General features: G+C 42.4%; 1 protein-coding gene across 2 annotated transcripts in view; it reads left to right on the top strand.

The window, feature by feature from the left end:
- The window catches only part of arhgap5 (Rho GTPase activating protein 5), a 70,678-nt gene that overhangs the window by 5,688 nt on the left and 46,447 nt on the right, over positions 1-18,543 (top strand). For both annotated transcript variants that reach the window (XM_084742112.1, XM_084742111.1), the window contains exons 2-3: positions 2,873-6,822; positions 9,410-9,563. In XM_084742112.1, coding sequence (XP_084598238.1) covers positions 3,088-6,822; positions 9,410-9,563 — 3,889 coding nt within the window. In that variant the 5' untranslated portion in view covers positions 2,873-3,087. The remainder of the gene's footprint in view (positions 1-2,872; positions 6,823-9,409; positions 9,564-18,543) is intronic.

The following is an 18,543-nucleotide window of genomic DNA, read 5'->3' as shown; positions in this document are numbered from 1 at the left end:
GAGTCGGTGGTGCCTCATTTAGAGTAGATGGAGCCCCGCTCTGTGATTTCAGCTGAAAAAAAAAAAGAAGTATATTTTTACCTAAAAATCCAGCCGGGTGCATCTTTAAAAGATCTACCATCCTCTGCAGTGTTTTCTGCTGTGTTTCAGGGCTTAACAGCATTTAGTCATCTCTAAAACCAGCTTGCCAAGTGATACCTTAATCCCCCCTGCAGCCTCACAGTGAAAAGACTAATCATGATGCACAAGGCTACTTTTAGCGATTAGTGCAGCACAGTTTTGGATGTAGTATTCACAGTAATATGACCATCACAGGCTCCATCCAGGTGTTTACAGCATGCAGCTATCGGGCCAGCACTGCTACCACTTCTCTCTTCATACATGTTAACATTTATTCATGAGTCTTTATTGATTCTGTGTGGTGACAGCAGGGTGAAAATATACTATGATATTGGCTGACAAAAATGCAAAGCAGATGTTTGGATTTGAATGACAGATCTTTGCAAACACTGTGGTTTTGGATGGGAATCAGGAAAGGAATGCAGGGCTGTAATCATGAGTTTGGTTAGTCAATTAACAGGAATTTAATAGTGTTTAGTTGTTGTAATTGATGGTTTTAGTATTCAAGGAAAGATGCCAAATTTGTCATTGCTGCAGTGTCACCAGTGAGAGGAGTGACTCATTTTGTACTGTTTGATGTAATAAATTCAATATTTAGGCTCAAGCTGCAGCTAACAGTTCTGTCCATAAACTATGAATTGATTATGAAATTTATTGCCAACTCTTTTGATAATCAGTTTGAGTAATTTTTTAAGGAAAAAAAGCCAAGTATTTCTGATTTCAGCTTTTTAAATGTGAATATTTTCTGGTTTCTGTACTTCTTTGTGACAGTAAACTGAATATCTTTGGGTTGTGGGCAAAACAAGACATTTCAGGACACCACCTTGGCCTTTGGAAAACACTAATCAACATTTTCACCATTTTTCATTTTCACCTTCAACTTTCTTTTTTAGTCTGGCCAACAGTCCAAAACCCATTCATTCATTCATTTACTGTGTCTCACATTTAAGAAGCTTAAACCAGCAAATGTTTGACATGTTTGACATTAAGTGTATGTACACCTTTGTAGCACTTCACCTGTTCATAAGCACAGGTACGTTTCTCCCTGACTGCCTGCTACAGTCAGGTGTGGCACCCGGGGCTGTTGTAGGGGCTTGTGGTTAGATTTGTAAACCTGACTGACCTGCTGGTCGGTTTACGGGCTGACGTCATCAAATGTCCTAGGTGTGTTTGTGGTGCTCCTCTCTGGAAGCTCTTAAATTATAGATCAAGTGACTAAACATTTCTGGCACATTTCCAGCAGGTAACTGAGCAAATGTCCCCTAGTTTACTCTTGCTCTCAGTGCATTTGTAGTCGGGTAAATACGAAAATAGGTTTTGTGATCTCTTTGAATTCAGTGACATCCATGTATCCTCCTCATTTTAGAGTCCCAAACAAACAGAGTTGTTTGTTTTTTTAAGGTTAAGGTTGCTGAACTCCTAAAAGTCTATTTCCTTGCACAAAACCCCCGCACAGGTGACATCACCACCTTGGCCTCTATAAACAGTGAGGGGAAACCTCATTGCTTCATCTCAGTGGACTGAATTCCTACTCTGGTGCAGTTTCTCAGGCTCAGCATGCCGTCGTGCTGCAGCTAGCAGTTCCAGCTCACGCAGGCAAATTCACTGGCTGATTGCCATCGCTCTGTAAAACACAACAATGACTGCAATTCTCTCTGCAGTTATCAGTTATCAGCCTCTAGTTAGGTCATGGAAGGGTTCAGGCTTATTTGACTGTGGCAATCCCAGATAATACTGACAGAAAGGTCGTATAGTCAATCAGATGCATATGACACATTTGTGCCACATTTTCAGCTTCTACAATCCGTAATTGCTGAATGTTTGTATTGTAAGGAGTGAAACATTAATTTCACCAGGTTGTTAATGCTGAATAGACAAGGTGCAAGCAGCAAAATAATTTTGTCCTACACACAATCAAGACTGTCAATTAGGATTAATAACCATGACCAGAATATCAGGCCAAATATATTACAAGAACGACAGGCAAAGTAATCAGGATTATACGTTTAGCCCTAATCATCTAGCCCTAGGATGTGCCGATGATGATGATGATAGCAAATCTGTGAACTGATTTATTTTCTCTGTTTCATTCTCACAGTGAGGCAAATCATTTCTAGGTCAGTGACTGTCAAAGGGCTGGAGTTGCATGCCATTTTTATCCTGCCTCGGCACAAATTGGTTGAAAGCACTTCTTTTTCTCTGTGAGGGGAAAAGTGACATTGCTGAGCGCGCCCATGATTGAATTACTCTCCCTTTCTCTTATATAAGTTGTACTGTCACACTTTGGTTTTTGTTTTCTCAAAAGTCCATTTGGATATTGCAGCTTTTAAAACAGAACTTCTCTTGTTTTTCCCCAAATGCTTGAGGCTTTTTCATCTCATTTTTATATTGTGGTAGTGTAAGACCAGCACATTTTACTGCTAATATTCTACATGAAAGCCCAGTCAAAAACCTTTTATTAATCTTTTAGGAGGGATTATTCTGTTCTGCACAAGTATGATAATGTGTACCGTTGTATAATTTTCTGATAACTCTGTGTAATGTCAGATCAACATTTCTGATTTGTTGTTTGAAATCACCACACCATGCACACATGTACATGTGTGTCCCAGAGGGATATGCAGAGAAACAAAAAGCTAATTATATTATTTGTGATAAGGAGACTGAAGTGCTCTGAGGACACGTCAGTGCAAATATGTTTTTGTTTGTTTCGCCTTTATCTTTTCCTAATTGTGAATTCCATGTCTTGCAGGCAGGTGATAAAAGGAGAAGCCGGCTGTTCTATCCCAGCTTAAAGAAGACCCCGGATAGAAACTGAGAGAGATATAAAGAGTTGGAGGGGGATTTGCCACTACCAAGGGAAAATCAGAATGAAAGTGCCTCTGTACCACTGACAAGCAGGACTGGAATGATATCTTGACCTTTTTTCCTGGAAGTGACCAAGTTAGCGATGAGCGGGGGGATATAATGGCCAAGAACAAGGATGCGCGCCCCCCGACATTCGCCGTCAGTGTGGTTGGCCTCTCGGGGACGGAGAAAGAGAAGGGAAATTGTGGCGTGGGCAAGTCCTGCCTATGCAACCGTTATGTGCGTCCCGAGGCGGACAGCTACTACTCAGAGCACACCTCAGTGCTGAGCACAATAGACTTTGGTGGACGTGTGGTTAACAATGACCACTTCCTGTACTGGGGGGAGGTGTCCCATCGAGGGGACGATGGGTTGGACTGTAAAATCCAAATTGTTGAACAAACGGAGTTCATTGATGATCAGACGTTCCTTCCGCACCGGAGTACGAACCTGCAGCCATACACCAAACGGGCGGCAGCGACCAAGCTTGGGTCAGCAGAAAAGCTTATGTACATCTGCACGGACCAGCTGGGCTTGGAGCAGGACTTTGACCAGAAGCAGATGCCTGATGGGAAACTGAACATTGATGGCTTTGTGCTGTGCATTGATGTTAGCAAAGGTTGCAATAGGAAGTTTGATGACCAAATGAAGTTTGTCAACAGCCTCTACTCACAAATTGTCAAGTCAAAAAAGCCTATTGTTGTTGCTGCCACAAAATGTGATGAGTGTGTGGACCAGCATCTGAGGGACCTGCAGGCCTTTGTTGCCAGCAAGAAGAACCTGCTGCTAATTGAGACGTCAGCACGCTCCAACGTCAACGTGGAGCTCTGTTTCAACGCTCTCATCCAGCAGCTGGATAAAACAAGGGGGAAGCCAAAAACTGTGCCATACCTGGAGGCCTATAAATTCCAACGGCAGCTTGTTGCTTCAGTAACAGATAGATTTGAGAAATTGATGGTACACTCGCTGAGAGATTACCACACCACGTGGAAAACGGTGGTCAATAACCTGAAGGGCCAACCGGACTATGATGAGTTCATCACCTTGGAGGGCTCCAGGAAAGCACGCAACATGTTCACAAAGCACATTGCACAACTGAAGCAGGAGCACATCAAGAGGCGGAGGGAAGAGTACCTGACAACACTACCGAAAACCCTTAACAACCTCCTCAATAACCTGGAGGAGGTTGAACACCTCTCATGGCCTGAGGCACAGAGTGTAATCCGGAACCGGCCTGATTTCCAGTACTGGTTTATAGTTCTGGAACAGACACCGTGGGATGAGACGGACCACATTGACAACAGTGACCGCAGGATACCGTTTGACCTCCTTGACACACCCGATGGTGAGAGGATTTACCATAGCCATGTCCAACACCTGCTGTCAGAGAAAAGAAGGGTGGAGATGAAAGAGAGGTTCAAGAAGACGCTGGAGAGGGTTCATTTTATCAGTCCAGGGCAGCCTTGGGAGGAAGTCATGTGCTTTGTCATGGAGGACGAGGCCTACAAGTACATCACAGAATCAGATAGGAGGGATGTTTATTGTAGACACCAGCAGGAAATAGTTGAAAGGGCCAAAGAGGATTTTCAGGAAATGCTTTTTGAACATGCTGAGCTGTTCTATGACTTGGATCTGAATGCCACCCCCAGCTGCGATAAGATGAGTGAAATTCACAGTGTGCTGAATGAGGAGCCCAGATACAGAGCGCTGCAGAAACTTGCCCCAGATAGAGAGTCGCTCCTCCTCAAACACATTGGGTTTGTTTACCATCCCACTAAGGAGACATGCCTGAGCGGGCAGAACTGTGTGGATCTGAAAGTGGAGCAGGTTTTAGCAAACAGGCTGGTACAGCTCGACCACGGACGCTCTAATCTCTACTATAACAGTGCCAACATTGATAAGATCAACCTCTGCCTCCTGGGAAGGGAGGGTCTCTCACAGGAACTAGCCAATGAGATCCGAGCTCAGTCCACAGATGATGAGTACACCCTGGATGGTAAAATTTATGAACTGGAGCTTCTTCCCGTGGATGTCAACTCCACACTGCTCTTCAGCCACACATGGGTCAACACTTTCAAGCCACATGGATGCTTTTGCGTGTTCAACTCCATAGAGTCCCTCAACTGTATTGGAGATTGCATAGGCAGGATCAGAGCGGAGATAGCACAGAGTAGGAGAGATAGGTTTGCCCAGCCACTACCATTCATTCTCATCCTGGCAAATCAGAGGGACAGTGTTTGCAAAAACATCCCTATCCTGAGGCACCAGGGCCAACAGCTGGCAAACAAGCTGCAGTGCACTTTTGTTGACATCCCCTCTGGAGCATTTCCACGTAAATTCACAGAGTTCCAAATTAAGCAGGGTCTCCGGGCAGTGCTAGAGGGACTAAAGCATAACTTTGACGTCTTGGCCCCACTGCCCTCTATCAAGGACATGTCAGAGACAGACCTAAGGATAGTCATGTGCGCCATGTGCTGGGATCCTTTCAGCGTTGACCTCATCCTCTCGCCTTTCCTAGACTCCCATTGCTGTAGCGCTGGGCAGCCAGGCCAGCCCAACACACTGATACTGGACAAGATCATCGGGGACAGCAGGAGGAGGATCCAGGTTACCGTCCTCTCCTACCACTCTGCCATTGGTGTCCGCAAAGACGAACTGGTGCACGGCTACATTTTGGTCTACTCTGCCAAACGCAAGGCTTCTATGGCGACCCTGCGAGCATTCTTGGCTGAAGTCCAGGATGTTATCCCCGTCCAGATGGTGGCGATCACTGACAGTCAGGCAGACTTCTTTGAGAATGATGCCATCAAGGAGTTGATGACGGAGGGCGAGCACATTGCCACAGAGATTGCTGCCAAGTTTACAGCGCTCTACTCACTGTCACAGTATCACCGTCAGACTGAGGTTTTTACACCCTTCTTCAATGAGGTGCTGGAGAAAAAGCCAAGCATTGAGAGTTCCTTCCTGTTTGACAGCTCATCACGGGAGTGCACCACTGGTGCCAGTGAAGACGTCTTCCCCACCTCGCCACATAGCCATTCTCCAGCCTACAACACTTATTACCCAGAATCTGATGATGATAATGAGGCCCCCCCACCTTACAGTCCAATAGGTGATGATGTTCAGCTTCTTCCTACACCCAGCGAGCGGGCCAAGTACAGGATTGATCTAGAAGGCAATGAGTACCCAGTTCATAGCACGCCTGTTGGAGACCATGAACGCAACCACAAAGTGCCTCCACCTGTCCGGCCCAAACCAGTGCTCCCCAAACCTAATGTCAAAAAGCTGGACCCGAACCTGCTCAAAACCATTGAGGCTGGCATGCGAAGCAACCGTAGGATGCCACGTGGCCCAATGGCACACTCCGAGGACGTAGAGGCGTCAGACAACTATGCAGACCCTGTGGACACCTTGCTGAGGTCCAGGGGTTTCCACAATGACGACATTTATGCTGTGCCTGATGACACACACAGCCGTCTGGTCAAAATAAGAAACTCGTTTGGCGGGTTACACGGCCTCCATGGAGGAGGGGAGGAAGAGAATGGATTTGACAGGAAGTCTCAGGCTGGACGGCGGCCGTCAAAATACAAACATCGTTCTAAGATCTTGTTCAGCAAGACGAAGGCCTACCAAAGACGATTTCACTCTGACAGCGACGGGGAGGAGTCTGGCCCTGCCACGCAGAAAAAGAAAAAGGGAAGAGCCCACAGAGGCAGCGAGGAGGACCCGCTGCTGTCCCCTGCCGACCCCTGGAAGGGTGGGATAGATAACCCTGCCATTACCTCCGACCCTGAGCAGGAGGACAAGAAGATGAAGAAGAAGAAGACGCCCAAGACGCCAAAGGAACCGAAAAAGGTGAGTCCTCTCTGTCATCATCTGATTTTTAAGTTTTAGTCCATTGCCAGGTCAGTTTTATCAGCTGATTTTAACAAACACTATCATTCAAAAGTGGTTTAGAGAGGAACATAAGACAGAAAGAAGCAAGACAGCAAAGATATTGTAGTCTCCAAGACACTGAGCTAAAGCTGTCTGTGTTTTTTTTTTTTTCAAGAGTGACTGAAAGACTTGCTTCAGTGCATTGAATATGAGTGCTAGAATGAAAGAGTGTGTATGTGAATGAGAGCAGAAGAGATTGTGTATCATAATGTGTGGGCACAAGTGTGTGGGTGTGAGATATGAGCAGAATTCTGTTTTTAATGGGCCCGGGACTCATGGCGAGAATAAACTAATTTGATAATTGATTGATCGACCCCACTGGTGAAATGGTTTATGAGCCTCCCCACCTTACAGGCCCCAGACGGCCGATAAAAAGCTTGATAAAAGATGCACTGTTAAAGACAGTAGGGCTCTGTCTGTATAATCTCAGAGCAGAGGCCGCGTCTGTGATATGATGCCTGCTTATCCTTTAGAACAGCTCTCTGAAGGCTCGCCTGAGACTGCGGAGCACACACACGAATATATAAGCAAGTGCATTTGATTCAGCCGCTATCATCTAAATACCAAAACAAACACTGTATGCCAGGTTTATTCAACTTTATGGGCCAAATAGGAAAATCACTGGGCCACACACAATGTTTTTTTCAATTAATGGCTAGAAATAAATCCTACAGTACAATCTTAATAGACATATTTCTCTGAGTCCTCAGGAAAAGCGGCAGAGAACAAGCCTTGATTTGACTTATTGCTCTCGTTGCGCAATAAACACAATTGTTTATTACTTGTTGTGCCTGGCAAAGTAAATAAATACGTCAGTCTGTTCGCTTTGAAACTGGCAACATTCACAATCAACCTTACGTCTCTTTGAAGCTTGTTGATAGCTTGGATGTAATCCTGTTGCAGCCAGTCACAGCAAATAGGTGCTTGAAAAAGATGTAACTAATACTATATTGGTTCAGATCATTCAGGCTATTCTTCAGATGTCTCACGGTAGCTCAGGGATGTACCTATTTTTGTTTATCATGTCACACCCACATGTCATCCTCATTTGCTCATAGAAAAATTCCAAAGGGCTGTATCTGGCCTATGTGCTGTTAGTTGAATATCCCTGCTGTATACACTAGCATGTTTCTGTAGACAAACACACACGTACAAATGAAGACACGTTTGCATGAATCAAATATAGGGATGGGAATCGATCAGATTGAAGGTTGACAAAAGTATTGACACTTTTGCAGTACCACATATTTAAATTAGATTAGATTCTCATCCCTATTTGTGCAATATATTCCTAATAAATTGCTCATTAGTACATTGACATTAGACATAAAAAAAGGAAATCTAAAATGGCAATAATATTTTTACTTCAGTGCTAGATGGTCAAAATGGAACCTCTCAGACATTTTTTGTTAAAACAAACTTCAAATCTTAATCAGGAACATCTGATTTGGATTAAAAATGATTGTAGTGACTTGAATGTTGAACACACACAAAAATCTGGCTTTTGGCAGTGCTGCTATTAAGCAACTGCTAAACACACATGTATACGAGCGAGTGAGCACGCTGGCACGAATCAGATAATAGTGTGCAAATCAGTATAGAAACAGCCGTCGGCGCTACATGGGCGTCATGAATGCGGGGCATTGTTGGAACATTCAAACTGTCTTTGATAATCAGAGAGGAGAGCGAAAAGAGAACCACAAGGTACAAAATGGAAGGTGTTTAGTCGCCGTCCTGGCCAATTATAGAGGAGCCCGAACCGCTGTAGGCATGACAACACTTTGAAGAGCAGAGGAGTGTGGGAAATCAAAGCCACCTCGCTACCTCGTTACCCGTCCCGGCTTTGGTCTTGAATAACGGTTTTGTCTGTTGTTGTCTTCCTTCTTCTCGTCTTCCTCCACATGGACCTCCCTCTGCTTTTCTCCCTCTGTCTCTCTCTTCATCCCACTAACTTTCTTTCTGATCTATTTCCCAATTGCCCTCCTCCTCCTCCTCCTCCTCCTCCTCCTCCTCCACTTCTCCTTCTTTTCTGATACATTCTGCATTCTCATAACCCTCTCTCCTCTATTTCTGCCCTCCCTGGTGTCATTCTCTCAATTCCCTCTTCTTTCATTCCTCTCCCTTCTTTCTTGAAATCTCCTCATGCTTCTTCTTTTCTCTTTTCATTTATTTTTCCTTCCCCCGTCTCCCCTTTTTCTTTCCACTCATCCATTATTATCATCACAACCTCCTCTTGTCTCTCCTCCATCATCCCATTTGGCTTCTTTCCTGTTTTTGTGTTCTTCAATTTCCTCTTTAAACTTGCTATTTCTTGTTTTACTTGTCTTGCTTCCTCTTTCCTTCTCGATTTCCTCATTTTTCCTCACTTCTTCCCCTTTTCTCCCTCTCCCTATGTTCACCATACCTTCTTTCTCCTCCCTCCATCCCTCCTGCTCCTTTCCCTCTTTCACCCTGCTTCCTATCATCTTCTCACCCCTCTTCTTGTTCTCTCATCCCCCTTTTATAGCCGAGATCTTCCAAGCCCCCCAAGCCTCTGTACCCCCCTACCCGGAGAACCTGGGAGAGCAACTACTTTGGCGTTCCCCTGCAGAACCTGGTGACCCCCGATCGACCCATCCCACTCTTCATCCAAAAATGTGTTGAATACATCGAGCGCACAGGTGAGTCATATGTTTTCATCAGTTTTGTCTTATATCCCACTCTCTTCTGTTGTTTTGTGCTCCTCTCTTCTTTCTCTCTGTCTTCTGCCTGAGCGTTCAGGTGCAGCTGGGCTCTCTCTGGTATTTTGTAACTCCTGCAAAGCTGGCTGCAGCTGGTTTGTTGTTACATGCAGAGGCTTTGTGGTTATTTGCTCTGAAGATGCCTCTCATGTCTTTCCAAATGAGTAACTCGACGATAGAAGCAGCGACGGATGGATAGGGGGGATTCGTTTAAGGTAGGAGGGGAAAAACATGAATCTAAATTCTAAGGAGGTTCACTTCTAGGCTCTGATGTCACCCGTCAAACGTGTTTTGTCTGGTCTGTCAGCCAGCCTGCCTGGCTGCCACTCAGTACAAGTCAATTTCAATTCAATGGGCTTTATTGGCACGGCATTTGATGTGTTGCCAAAGCACTGCCTGGATGATTACAAAATAAGACAGTGAAAGATTACCAGGATCAAAGAACTGATTGAGGATTGGCAGTAGAGCGATTTACACAGGTATGTGCCATCTATTAATCAACCGTACACAATGTAGGAGAAAAGAAAATGGGATGGTACCAGTATAAACATGTAAGAAGCATTTAGGAGTGTCTGTTGAATGCTGAAGTATTTTTGGATTATTAGACATTTGTTGTGTCTGAAAGTACAGCTGGGAAACATGGATGCCAAAAAATGTTCCATCAGCAAAACTTCCAGAACATCTGCCGGTTCCAGCTTCTCAAATGCGAGGCAGTGTTACTTTTCTGTGTTTTCTTTAATTGTAAAGTCAATATCTTTATTTCTTGGACTGTCTTTGGACAAAACAAGCAGTTAGGACACATCTCTTTGGACTCTGGGAAACTGTGATCGTATTTGGCAGATTTATCAATAATTAAAACAACCGTAGATGAAAAGAACAGCCTGAACTGTCAGTAATGCTGATACTCCCTCCCATCAGCCCAGATCAAGGTCAAAAGATAGTTAGTTCAAATCCACAGACCACATGGGAAAAGATGATTTTCAGTAGCTTTGAAAAACTCTCAGTAAAACTTTCAGAAACCTAAACAAGTGCATCAAGCACACTGCGGTTTTCTGGAAAATAAGTAGTAGTGGGAACTATGGAACTGTGAGCAAGAAATCCTTCTCTACTACCAGGCTTTAGTTGAGATGCCTTTGAATGAGCTCATCACCTAGAGATGCATCGATTCATCGACTGAACATCAGCATTGGCCAATATTTGCCTTGTTGACTGCAGTTGGCCTATTGGCAAATACAATGACTTTAACTGATGATGTTTATCTGTTGTGTTGCATCAATTTTGTGATCACCTTAGGCTGTTTTGGGTTTCGGGGTTTGTACAGGTGCTGAAAATCCTTGAAAACACTTGAAAATGCTTGAAATTGTAAATGCATCATTTTCATAATAAATTGTTGTCTGACTGAATAGTTCAATTTTTAGATAAGGGAAGAAAACAAGTCAGACATTGGCTCAGCCAGGTTGTCTTTGATGTCAAGTCTACTTACAGACAGGTGACACATTTTGACACATGGAAAATTACTTACTAATTTAAGAATAATCATTATAATTTATAATAATTTATAAATTACTTAATAATTTAATTTGTCACCCTTTTGTAGAATTCTGTTACGAAACATGAAGTTTATAGCACAGTAACATCTGATTTAATGTGTTGAAGAAGTGAAATATAATTTAATTTTGAGTATATGTATGAATATGTAATTTATTACAGCTGTAGGGGTCTGGAAAAGCTTAAAAATGCACCTTGAAAATGCTTGAACAGTGCTTGAATTTGACTTATTTGTGGTGGGCCTCACTCAGACAACAGTAGCTACCACACCCAGCTGCTGTTTCTGAGAAAAAGCCACTGGCTGAACACAACCCTGGTATGACATAAGAGGGCAATCGCTGCTGTGTTTTTATAATGACAGTTTCTTTGTTTCACTTGCAAAAAAAGGGGAATAAATAACATAAAAAACAGAACAAACAACCACAAAGGAACATCGGAATCAGGGCAGAATTTCACATCCTTCCTGTCACCCCGTCGACTCCTTTGAAACTGTTCAATTAGCGAGCTGTGGAAGTCAGTGGTTGTATCAGAAAAACAGACACGGCATGTTGTTATTTTGGATAAACTGAGTTTTAAAATAAGACATGTAGCCTGTTTGAACACGTGTAGCTCCAACTGGTGACGTGCATGCTGGGTATGTGTCTGGCTTCCTGCCCAGCTGTCGTAAAGAAGGCCTCCTCCAAAGTCTGAGAGATTCCACAGTGAAGTCATGGATCAGTCTGATAGATATTTTTACACCATGTGGTAAAAGTGTCTCTGAGCCTTTAGAGTGTTTATTGTCTCTATGGTTGACAGCAGTGAGATTCAAATCCACAACCCAGCTAGTTTTCTTGTCACATTTAGCCATACAAGGCATAAATCTTCCCCTCTGCCTGTTAAAGATCTAAGCAGCTACCCAAACTGTTACTTTTTGCATCTGACCACAGAAATGAATATTTCAAACATATTTAATATTTGATGAACTTGTTGCATAATGTATTTACTCATGGTCCAGTACTCTTTTCCATGTTTAGTGCCTTTGAATAAGCTCTAAGAGGCAAAAGTGTCTCTTGCTGAAAGACCTCAAAGTAACTTCTGCCCCAGTCAGATTCCTTCAAATATGCAATGACGTGATGTTTCTGGTCGTGTTTTTGCTGCTGTGTGTTTGTGTGTTCAGTGGGGGGGATCATGTTGACTCAGGCACTAAAGTTTTTGGGTTTTTTTTATTGTGTGCTCACTTCAGGATCAGTTTTAATGTTCCTGAAAGTTAAAGAATTGTCGGTCTTTAAGATATTTACCAGAAGTGAGGGAGTTCAGTCAACAACTTGATTTAAGTTACAAATTTGAGAACTTGAGACTTGCTTGACTAAAACTGGTTTAAGACTTGACTTGACTTTGACTTGGTATTCATGGCTTGAGACTTAACTTAGACTTGAGACAGATGACTCAAAAAGACTTGACTTTTGAAAAACAATATTTTGCATTTTGTAGGCAGGCCACCAAAGTGTGTATTTACAAAAACAATAGAGTTTGCAAGTTTGAATATGCAGTATCTTGTCTTTGTAGTGTATTCAATTAAATATAGGTGGAAAAGGATTTTTAGATCATTGCTTTCTGTTTTCATTTTTGTTTTCAGAATGTCTCGGGAATTTGGGTTGTAGATCTTGTTTTGAGGACAGTTGTTTTTTAATCGTAGCTACTGCGGAATGAATGTAGGAACCCTTCAGCTGTCGACATAAAAATCCCTTCAGCACAAGACTGAAAACACATGTCTTATCACCTTATTCCCTTCCTCCTCCATCTGAAGCCATATGTGCAGCAAATGTATAGTATGTCTATTAAATGGAGGTATTTCCTGTCTTCCTACCAGTGTTCTCAGTGAGTAGCAGCGTTCGGTCCTGTTTTGAAGGTAGCGTTCGTGTCTGAGCTCCTTTCGTTCTGGGGCTGTTAATTCCTGTCCTGAAAATCCCTCCCGAATATGTTTTGATATTCAGCTGGATCTACATGAGCCCGTCGGTGGCTGCCAACCAAATTTAGGATTAATCCCAGCACTGTATGTGTGTGGATTTTGCGTGCGTGTGTGCGGACGCATGCCAGCTGACGGCAGTGTATTGGAGATTTCATGGCTAGTGCTGTGAAACCCTCTAAGTCCAGACGGTCTGTTGGGTGGATTTAGCAGCTCTTCCCCACCCTTCTTTTGGTGGAATATCATTTCTCAGCAGATGCAGCAAGAACATCTTTGTGCCTTTCCTTTTATAAAGCCTGCTGTTGTATAAGGTGCCTTCATTTCCAGACAATTTAAGAGCTTTTACAACTTGATGAGACCTTCCAGCTTGTTTCTTTCTTAGTGAGCATAGGTAGGGTTTTAATCTGCCTGTGTAACATTTCTGAGTTTATAGCTCAGAGGGTGGGGTCGTAAGTGAGTTTGTAAGTGATTGTGGGTGTTGGCGTGATTGCTCAGTGGTTAGGAAGACCCTTCTTCTGTGGAAAATCTGTCTGCAGAAACCTCTCTGTCTGCAGAGATCCACCCTACTAATATCTGCTAAAATGAGATACTGAATCTCTGCCAGCTGCAGAGCCGCTGCTCTATCTGCCCTCTGACCTCTGAGTAGGGCAGGAGGAAAGAGGCCGTCCCAATGGGAATCATTAAAACATCACTATTATATTCTGTTATTGTTATTTTTCCATCAGGCACCAGACATTTGTCACATTAATTGGGGGTGAAAGTCAAAGTGTTAAAGCACCCCTCCCCTTTATGGTGGCCCATTTAATAGTGTTTCTCTCTCTGGAAAAAATACTCAGGAAAGCTTTTGTTTTATGTTCCTGGTCTGTGGCTGCCTCAGTGTGACACCTACAGACTTAATCAGTTTAAGGAAAATGGTGCCATAATACCACCCATATGGCTTGATTGAATCTCTTGGAAGAACAATTACAAGTTGAATGGTTGAGCTGAAAGTTAAGCAGACTTTCTAACCTTTACAGGGCTTCTAACTTTAGTAGGGCTGCAGGATTTGTGATGATGACGTTATGATGTGTCAGACTGGCAAATTTTCTTGCTTGACCTATTCCTGGAATGATTCCAGGTTTATGCAAACGATTGGTCAAAACTAGCAAATTAAAGATGTCACCTCAGGCTCTGGGGACTTGTGATGGTCATCATAGGCTGAATAAGTAATTGAGTAATCAGAAAAACAAGGCAACTAGTGATTATTTTCATTATTAATAAATATGATGATTATTTCTTGATTAAATTTCTGGTCTATAATATGGCAGAAATTGTGAAAAATGCACGTCACTCTTTCTCAGAACGAAAGGTGACATATTTGAAATTATTTGATTTGACACTCCAGAACCCAAAGACATTTAATGTGCAATAAAAGAAGACAAATATTCTCATTTGAGAAGCTTAAATCACAGATTTTCTGGCAGTTCTACTGCAAACTATAACTTAATCTGTTACTTAAATCATTCCTAATGAATCTTTTGTTGACAGACTGGAGTAATCAAGTAATTGTTTCACTGCTGGAGAAAAATGTTCAGTAGATAAATCTGCAATAAGAATGAGCCGTAGTTTCAGCCCTTGTATGGTTTGTTTTTATTTTACAGCGAGGAACAGTAATCTCTGGGTGGCCAGACTGGTGGTTGGTTTAGTTTAACCACATGTAATAAGCTGCCAGCCGAGAGGCACAGAGGCAGAGAGGTGATGATAGCTGTTTGTGGTGCCTTTGGTTTCAGACCAGAACGTGTGAGAAGAAAAACTGTGAATTTATGTGTGTGTGTGTGACGGAGCGTGGCTGTAAATGTGACTGAAAGTGTGAAGACGTGAAACTGTGATTCTGTGTGTGACCTTTATTTGGTGGGTTTGTCTAAGTGATAAGACTGTGCCATGTGGTGTTTACGTCACCTCCTTCCAAACTGGTAAATTTAATGCAGATGCAGAACTTTGCAGGGGTTTTTATGGTGACATTTTCCAGGAATCGGCTAATTAGGTTCACGTCTGTGTCAAGAGTTTTGTGTAAAGTGTGCAGCGTCAAAGAAGCGTTAAAGAAACTCTGAGATAAAATGCCTCCATTAAATAAGGATGATGCTTGTTCTGTGCTCGCTGTCTCTCTGTTTCCTGTTCGGCGAGATCTGCTTGTTATCATCTGTAGTGCGTTCCAGTCACCACATTCTAATTATAATACAACTAACAGGCATCCCAAGGGCCTTGAAAACCCTTGAAGGTTTGTAGCTTTTAAGAAAAATTAACCAAAGCCTTCAAGGTTTCTGAAAAAGAAAGGGTGGCCTTGTGTTTAAAATTAAAACTGAGCACCAAAATGTATCAACATGCCTCCAGATAAAAACCCTGGGATGTTTTATCTGGGAGTTTTTGCCTTGACATAAACAGAAACTGACAATTGTAAAGCCTGCTCTGAATTTTGTTTGAACAGACTTGGAAAACATTGTCCTTGAATTTGTCGGCCAAGGTGATTCCAACGTGATAAGTAAGTCCTTATGAATAATCCCTTGTAATGTGATTCACATCATACTGCGGTTTGTTAGGATCCACTAAGTATTTGAAGTCGTTTCTCTGCAGCTCTGTCCACATTTAATATATTATTTTCAACAAAAATCTTTGGGCATCCTGTTTTTTGTGACAATCAACTTCTTCAGCTGACAGATAGGATCAAGCATCAATGTGTGCTTGTGTTCCACATATTGTAGTCATGGACCAGTGGTTTGTACAATAAAGCATCCAAGCAAAGCACTTCTTCAAATAATTTAGGATTATAAAGTGTTCTTTAAAGCAAATACTGAAAGAGCTGAGTAAAGGCTGGTGCAATAAAGTGTATTTATGCACATTTTTAAGTATTGCATTAGAAAGAAAAAGAAGTTGAAATCTGAGATGGTTTTTGCCTTTTTTGAAAAAGAGTTAATGAGTTTAATAGTCGATGGAAACAGTTTTTACGAGAAAGGTCCAGGGCTTGAAAAAAATCTTCATCAACTTCATCATCATCATCATTTTGGTGGCCCTCTTCTGCAGTGATATAAAGTTTATCTGACCCATGATATTCTACAAATGCTGGTTCTGAGAGTGAAACAGAACTCAGCAAAACAGCTGTTAAATATGCTGCTCCTTTGTCCTGGAATAATTTGCAGAAGGATCTGAAATTGGCGGAGCTGGTCACCATAGGGGAATTCAGGTCGATGTCAAAAGAAAGAGAAAATAGCTGCCTTGGTCAGTCTGAGTGTTCCTAAATTTTTACTGAAATAATTTAACAATTGTACCTGCATCATAATTGTTTTTGTCCTTTGTATTACATATAACTGGATACTGTGGCTTCACTTATTTGGTGTGTGTGACAGTTGTTTATGTGTGTTCATATTATTGTGACTTGACATGTTTTCTATGAGGCTTTTACGTGGTTAATTACAGGATCTGTATATGACTGGAGAACTGGCACCACAGACTGTAGTGGATGAAAACAAGCATTATTTGTTTTTTTCCCCCTAGATTTATTCAAAATTTGGTGATATTTGTGATATATTTGGATGTAAAAGCAGCTATTGTCTGTTTTTTTTTGTACATCAGCTACCAGAAAAGCCCTTGGGGTAATAGGGATCCAGTCAGGTGTGAAAATATGATGGATGATGGGGATATCTTTGTTGAGTGACCAAGAATAAATCCTACCTGGACATGCAAACATACTACATATGTGCATATATTTTCTGGCATGGCAGAAACTGTGAATATACACGTACCTGTACATGTGTCAGCGTAAATGAGGTGATGTTTATGTATGAGAGTCAGAATGATTGTATCCAAAGGGGAGTTTGTTGTTGGTCTCTAAAGGACTCAGTGTGCCTCTGCCTTGGATATCTTTTTGTGTGTGCGCGTGTGTGTGTGTGGGGTCTTTACAGCACAGCGATAAGTCCTGAACTTACATTTCTCCAAAATGCAGCAGTCAGAGGATCATGCTTTTAGACAGCCACAGTTTTACCCAACCATACAAGGTCGAGCACAAATCTCTACTCTGTATTTTCTGCATTAAGCTCTCGCTGTTATCTGGAACGACGCACCGAGAGGTCAACGGCAGGAAAAACTTCAATTTCTACTAGAATCCAATATTAAGGAGGCGAAGGGTCAGAGCCGCAGAGACCTGATAGTACTCCTGGGAGAGTGGTGCTGTGGAAAAGAAATCTAAGCTAAGAAGAGCTAAAGAAGAAGGTAAAAGGATTTTTTTTTTTTGAAAAGAGAGATGAGAATGAATAGTAAGTGGAGAGATGGTGACATGAGGTACTTCTCAAAAGTTTCCTGCCCACGCACTCAGCAACCTTTCTCTGTGTGAAAAGTGAACGCTCGCAGATATTCAGACAGCAGTCGTAGCTTTTGAAAAATGACTTCTTTGGTGAGGGGAAACGCAGTGTGTTAGGTGTCCTCCGGCAGAGTCTCAGGTGGCGGAGCGGCTCGGTGGTTACAGGAGACGTCCCTGTTAACATAAAGTCATGCCGTCCACCTGTCCTACAGGGAGACAAGAGGACGTCCTGCCTGCTCTTGCTGCTCAAGTGTTTGTTTAACTGCTCTCTTAAAAAGCTGCTAACCATGAAATGATTTCGGTAGTCAAGTGCTGGAAAGTTTTAGTGTCTTCTGATGGTCTTAATGCTCTTTCATTGGCTGATGTGGGCTGTGTTTCCATTGCATGGTCTGGCTCAGCTCAGCTCAGGCTACTCTTGGGGCTGAAAAAAAAGGATTGCCCACTTGCTCGGGGCAAGTAAAATCCCACGAAGGGCAAGTAAATCTGGCAAGTCGGAAGTGGGGAAAAAAAAGGTGGCCTAGGTCAGTTGGTGGAGGGTTCGCCCCATATACTGAGAGTCCTCTGCAGTGGCTATAGATTCGACTCCCGCCTGCAGCCCTTTGCTGCATGTCATTGCCCCACTCTCTCTCTCTTTCCTGACACATCTTCTGCTGTCCTAAGAATTAAACTATTCTGTTAATCGATTAATTTTTAAAGCAATTTTTAATGCAAAAATTGCATAAATTTCTGTATTCAACCTCTCAGACATGGCGGATGTCTGTACTTTGAATACTTTTTTGTCTGACTACTTTCTTACTTTTACTCCCTGCATTTTAACACAAATATCTGTACTGTCTACTCCTTATGTTTTTCAAAACAGGCTTGATACTTAAGTGTTTATGTGAAATGAGAATAGTGTAAAAAATGTAATGAGACAAAAATGACGTAAAAGACAAACAAGATGAGACAAGATGAAAATGGTGCAAAACACCTAACAAGATGACAGTGATGCAGAAGGTATAACAAGATGAATATAGACGAACAAGACGAAATTAACAAAAAGGACATAAGATGAAAAAGATGTAACGAGCTGAATATGATGTGACAGGATGAACGAC

Source organism: Lutjanus erythropterus, chromosome 18, assembly GCF_056507025.1.
Source record: "Lutjanus erythropterus isolate fLutEry1 chromosome 18, fLutEry1.hap2, whole genome shotgun sequence".
Lineage (NCBI taxonomy): Eukaryota > Metazoa > Chordata > Actinopteri > Lutjaniformes > Lutjanidae > Lutjanus > Lutjanus erythropterus.
This window is presented reverse-complemented; position numbering and strand designations above follow the sequence as displayed.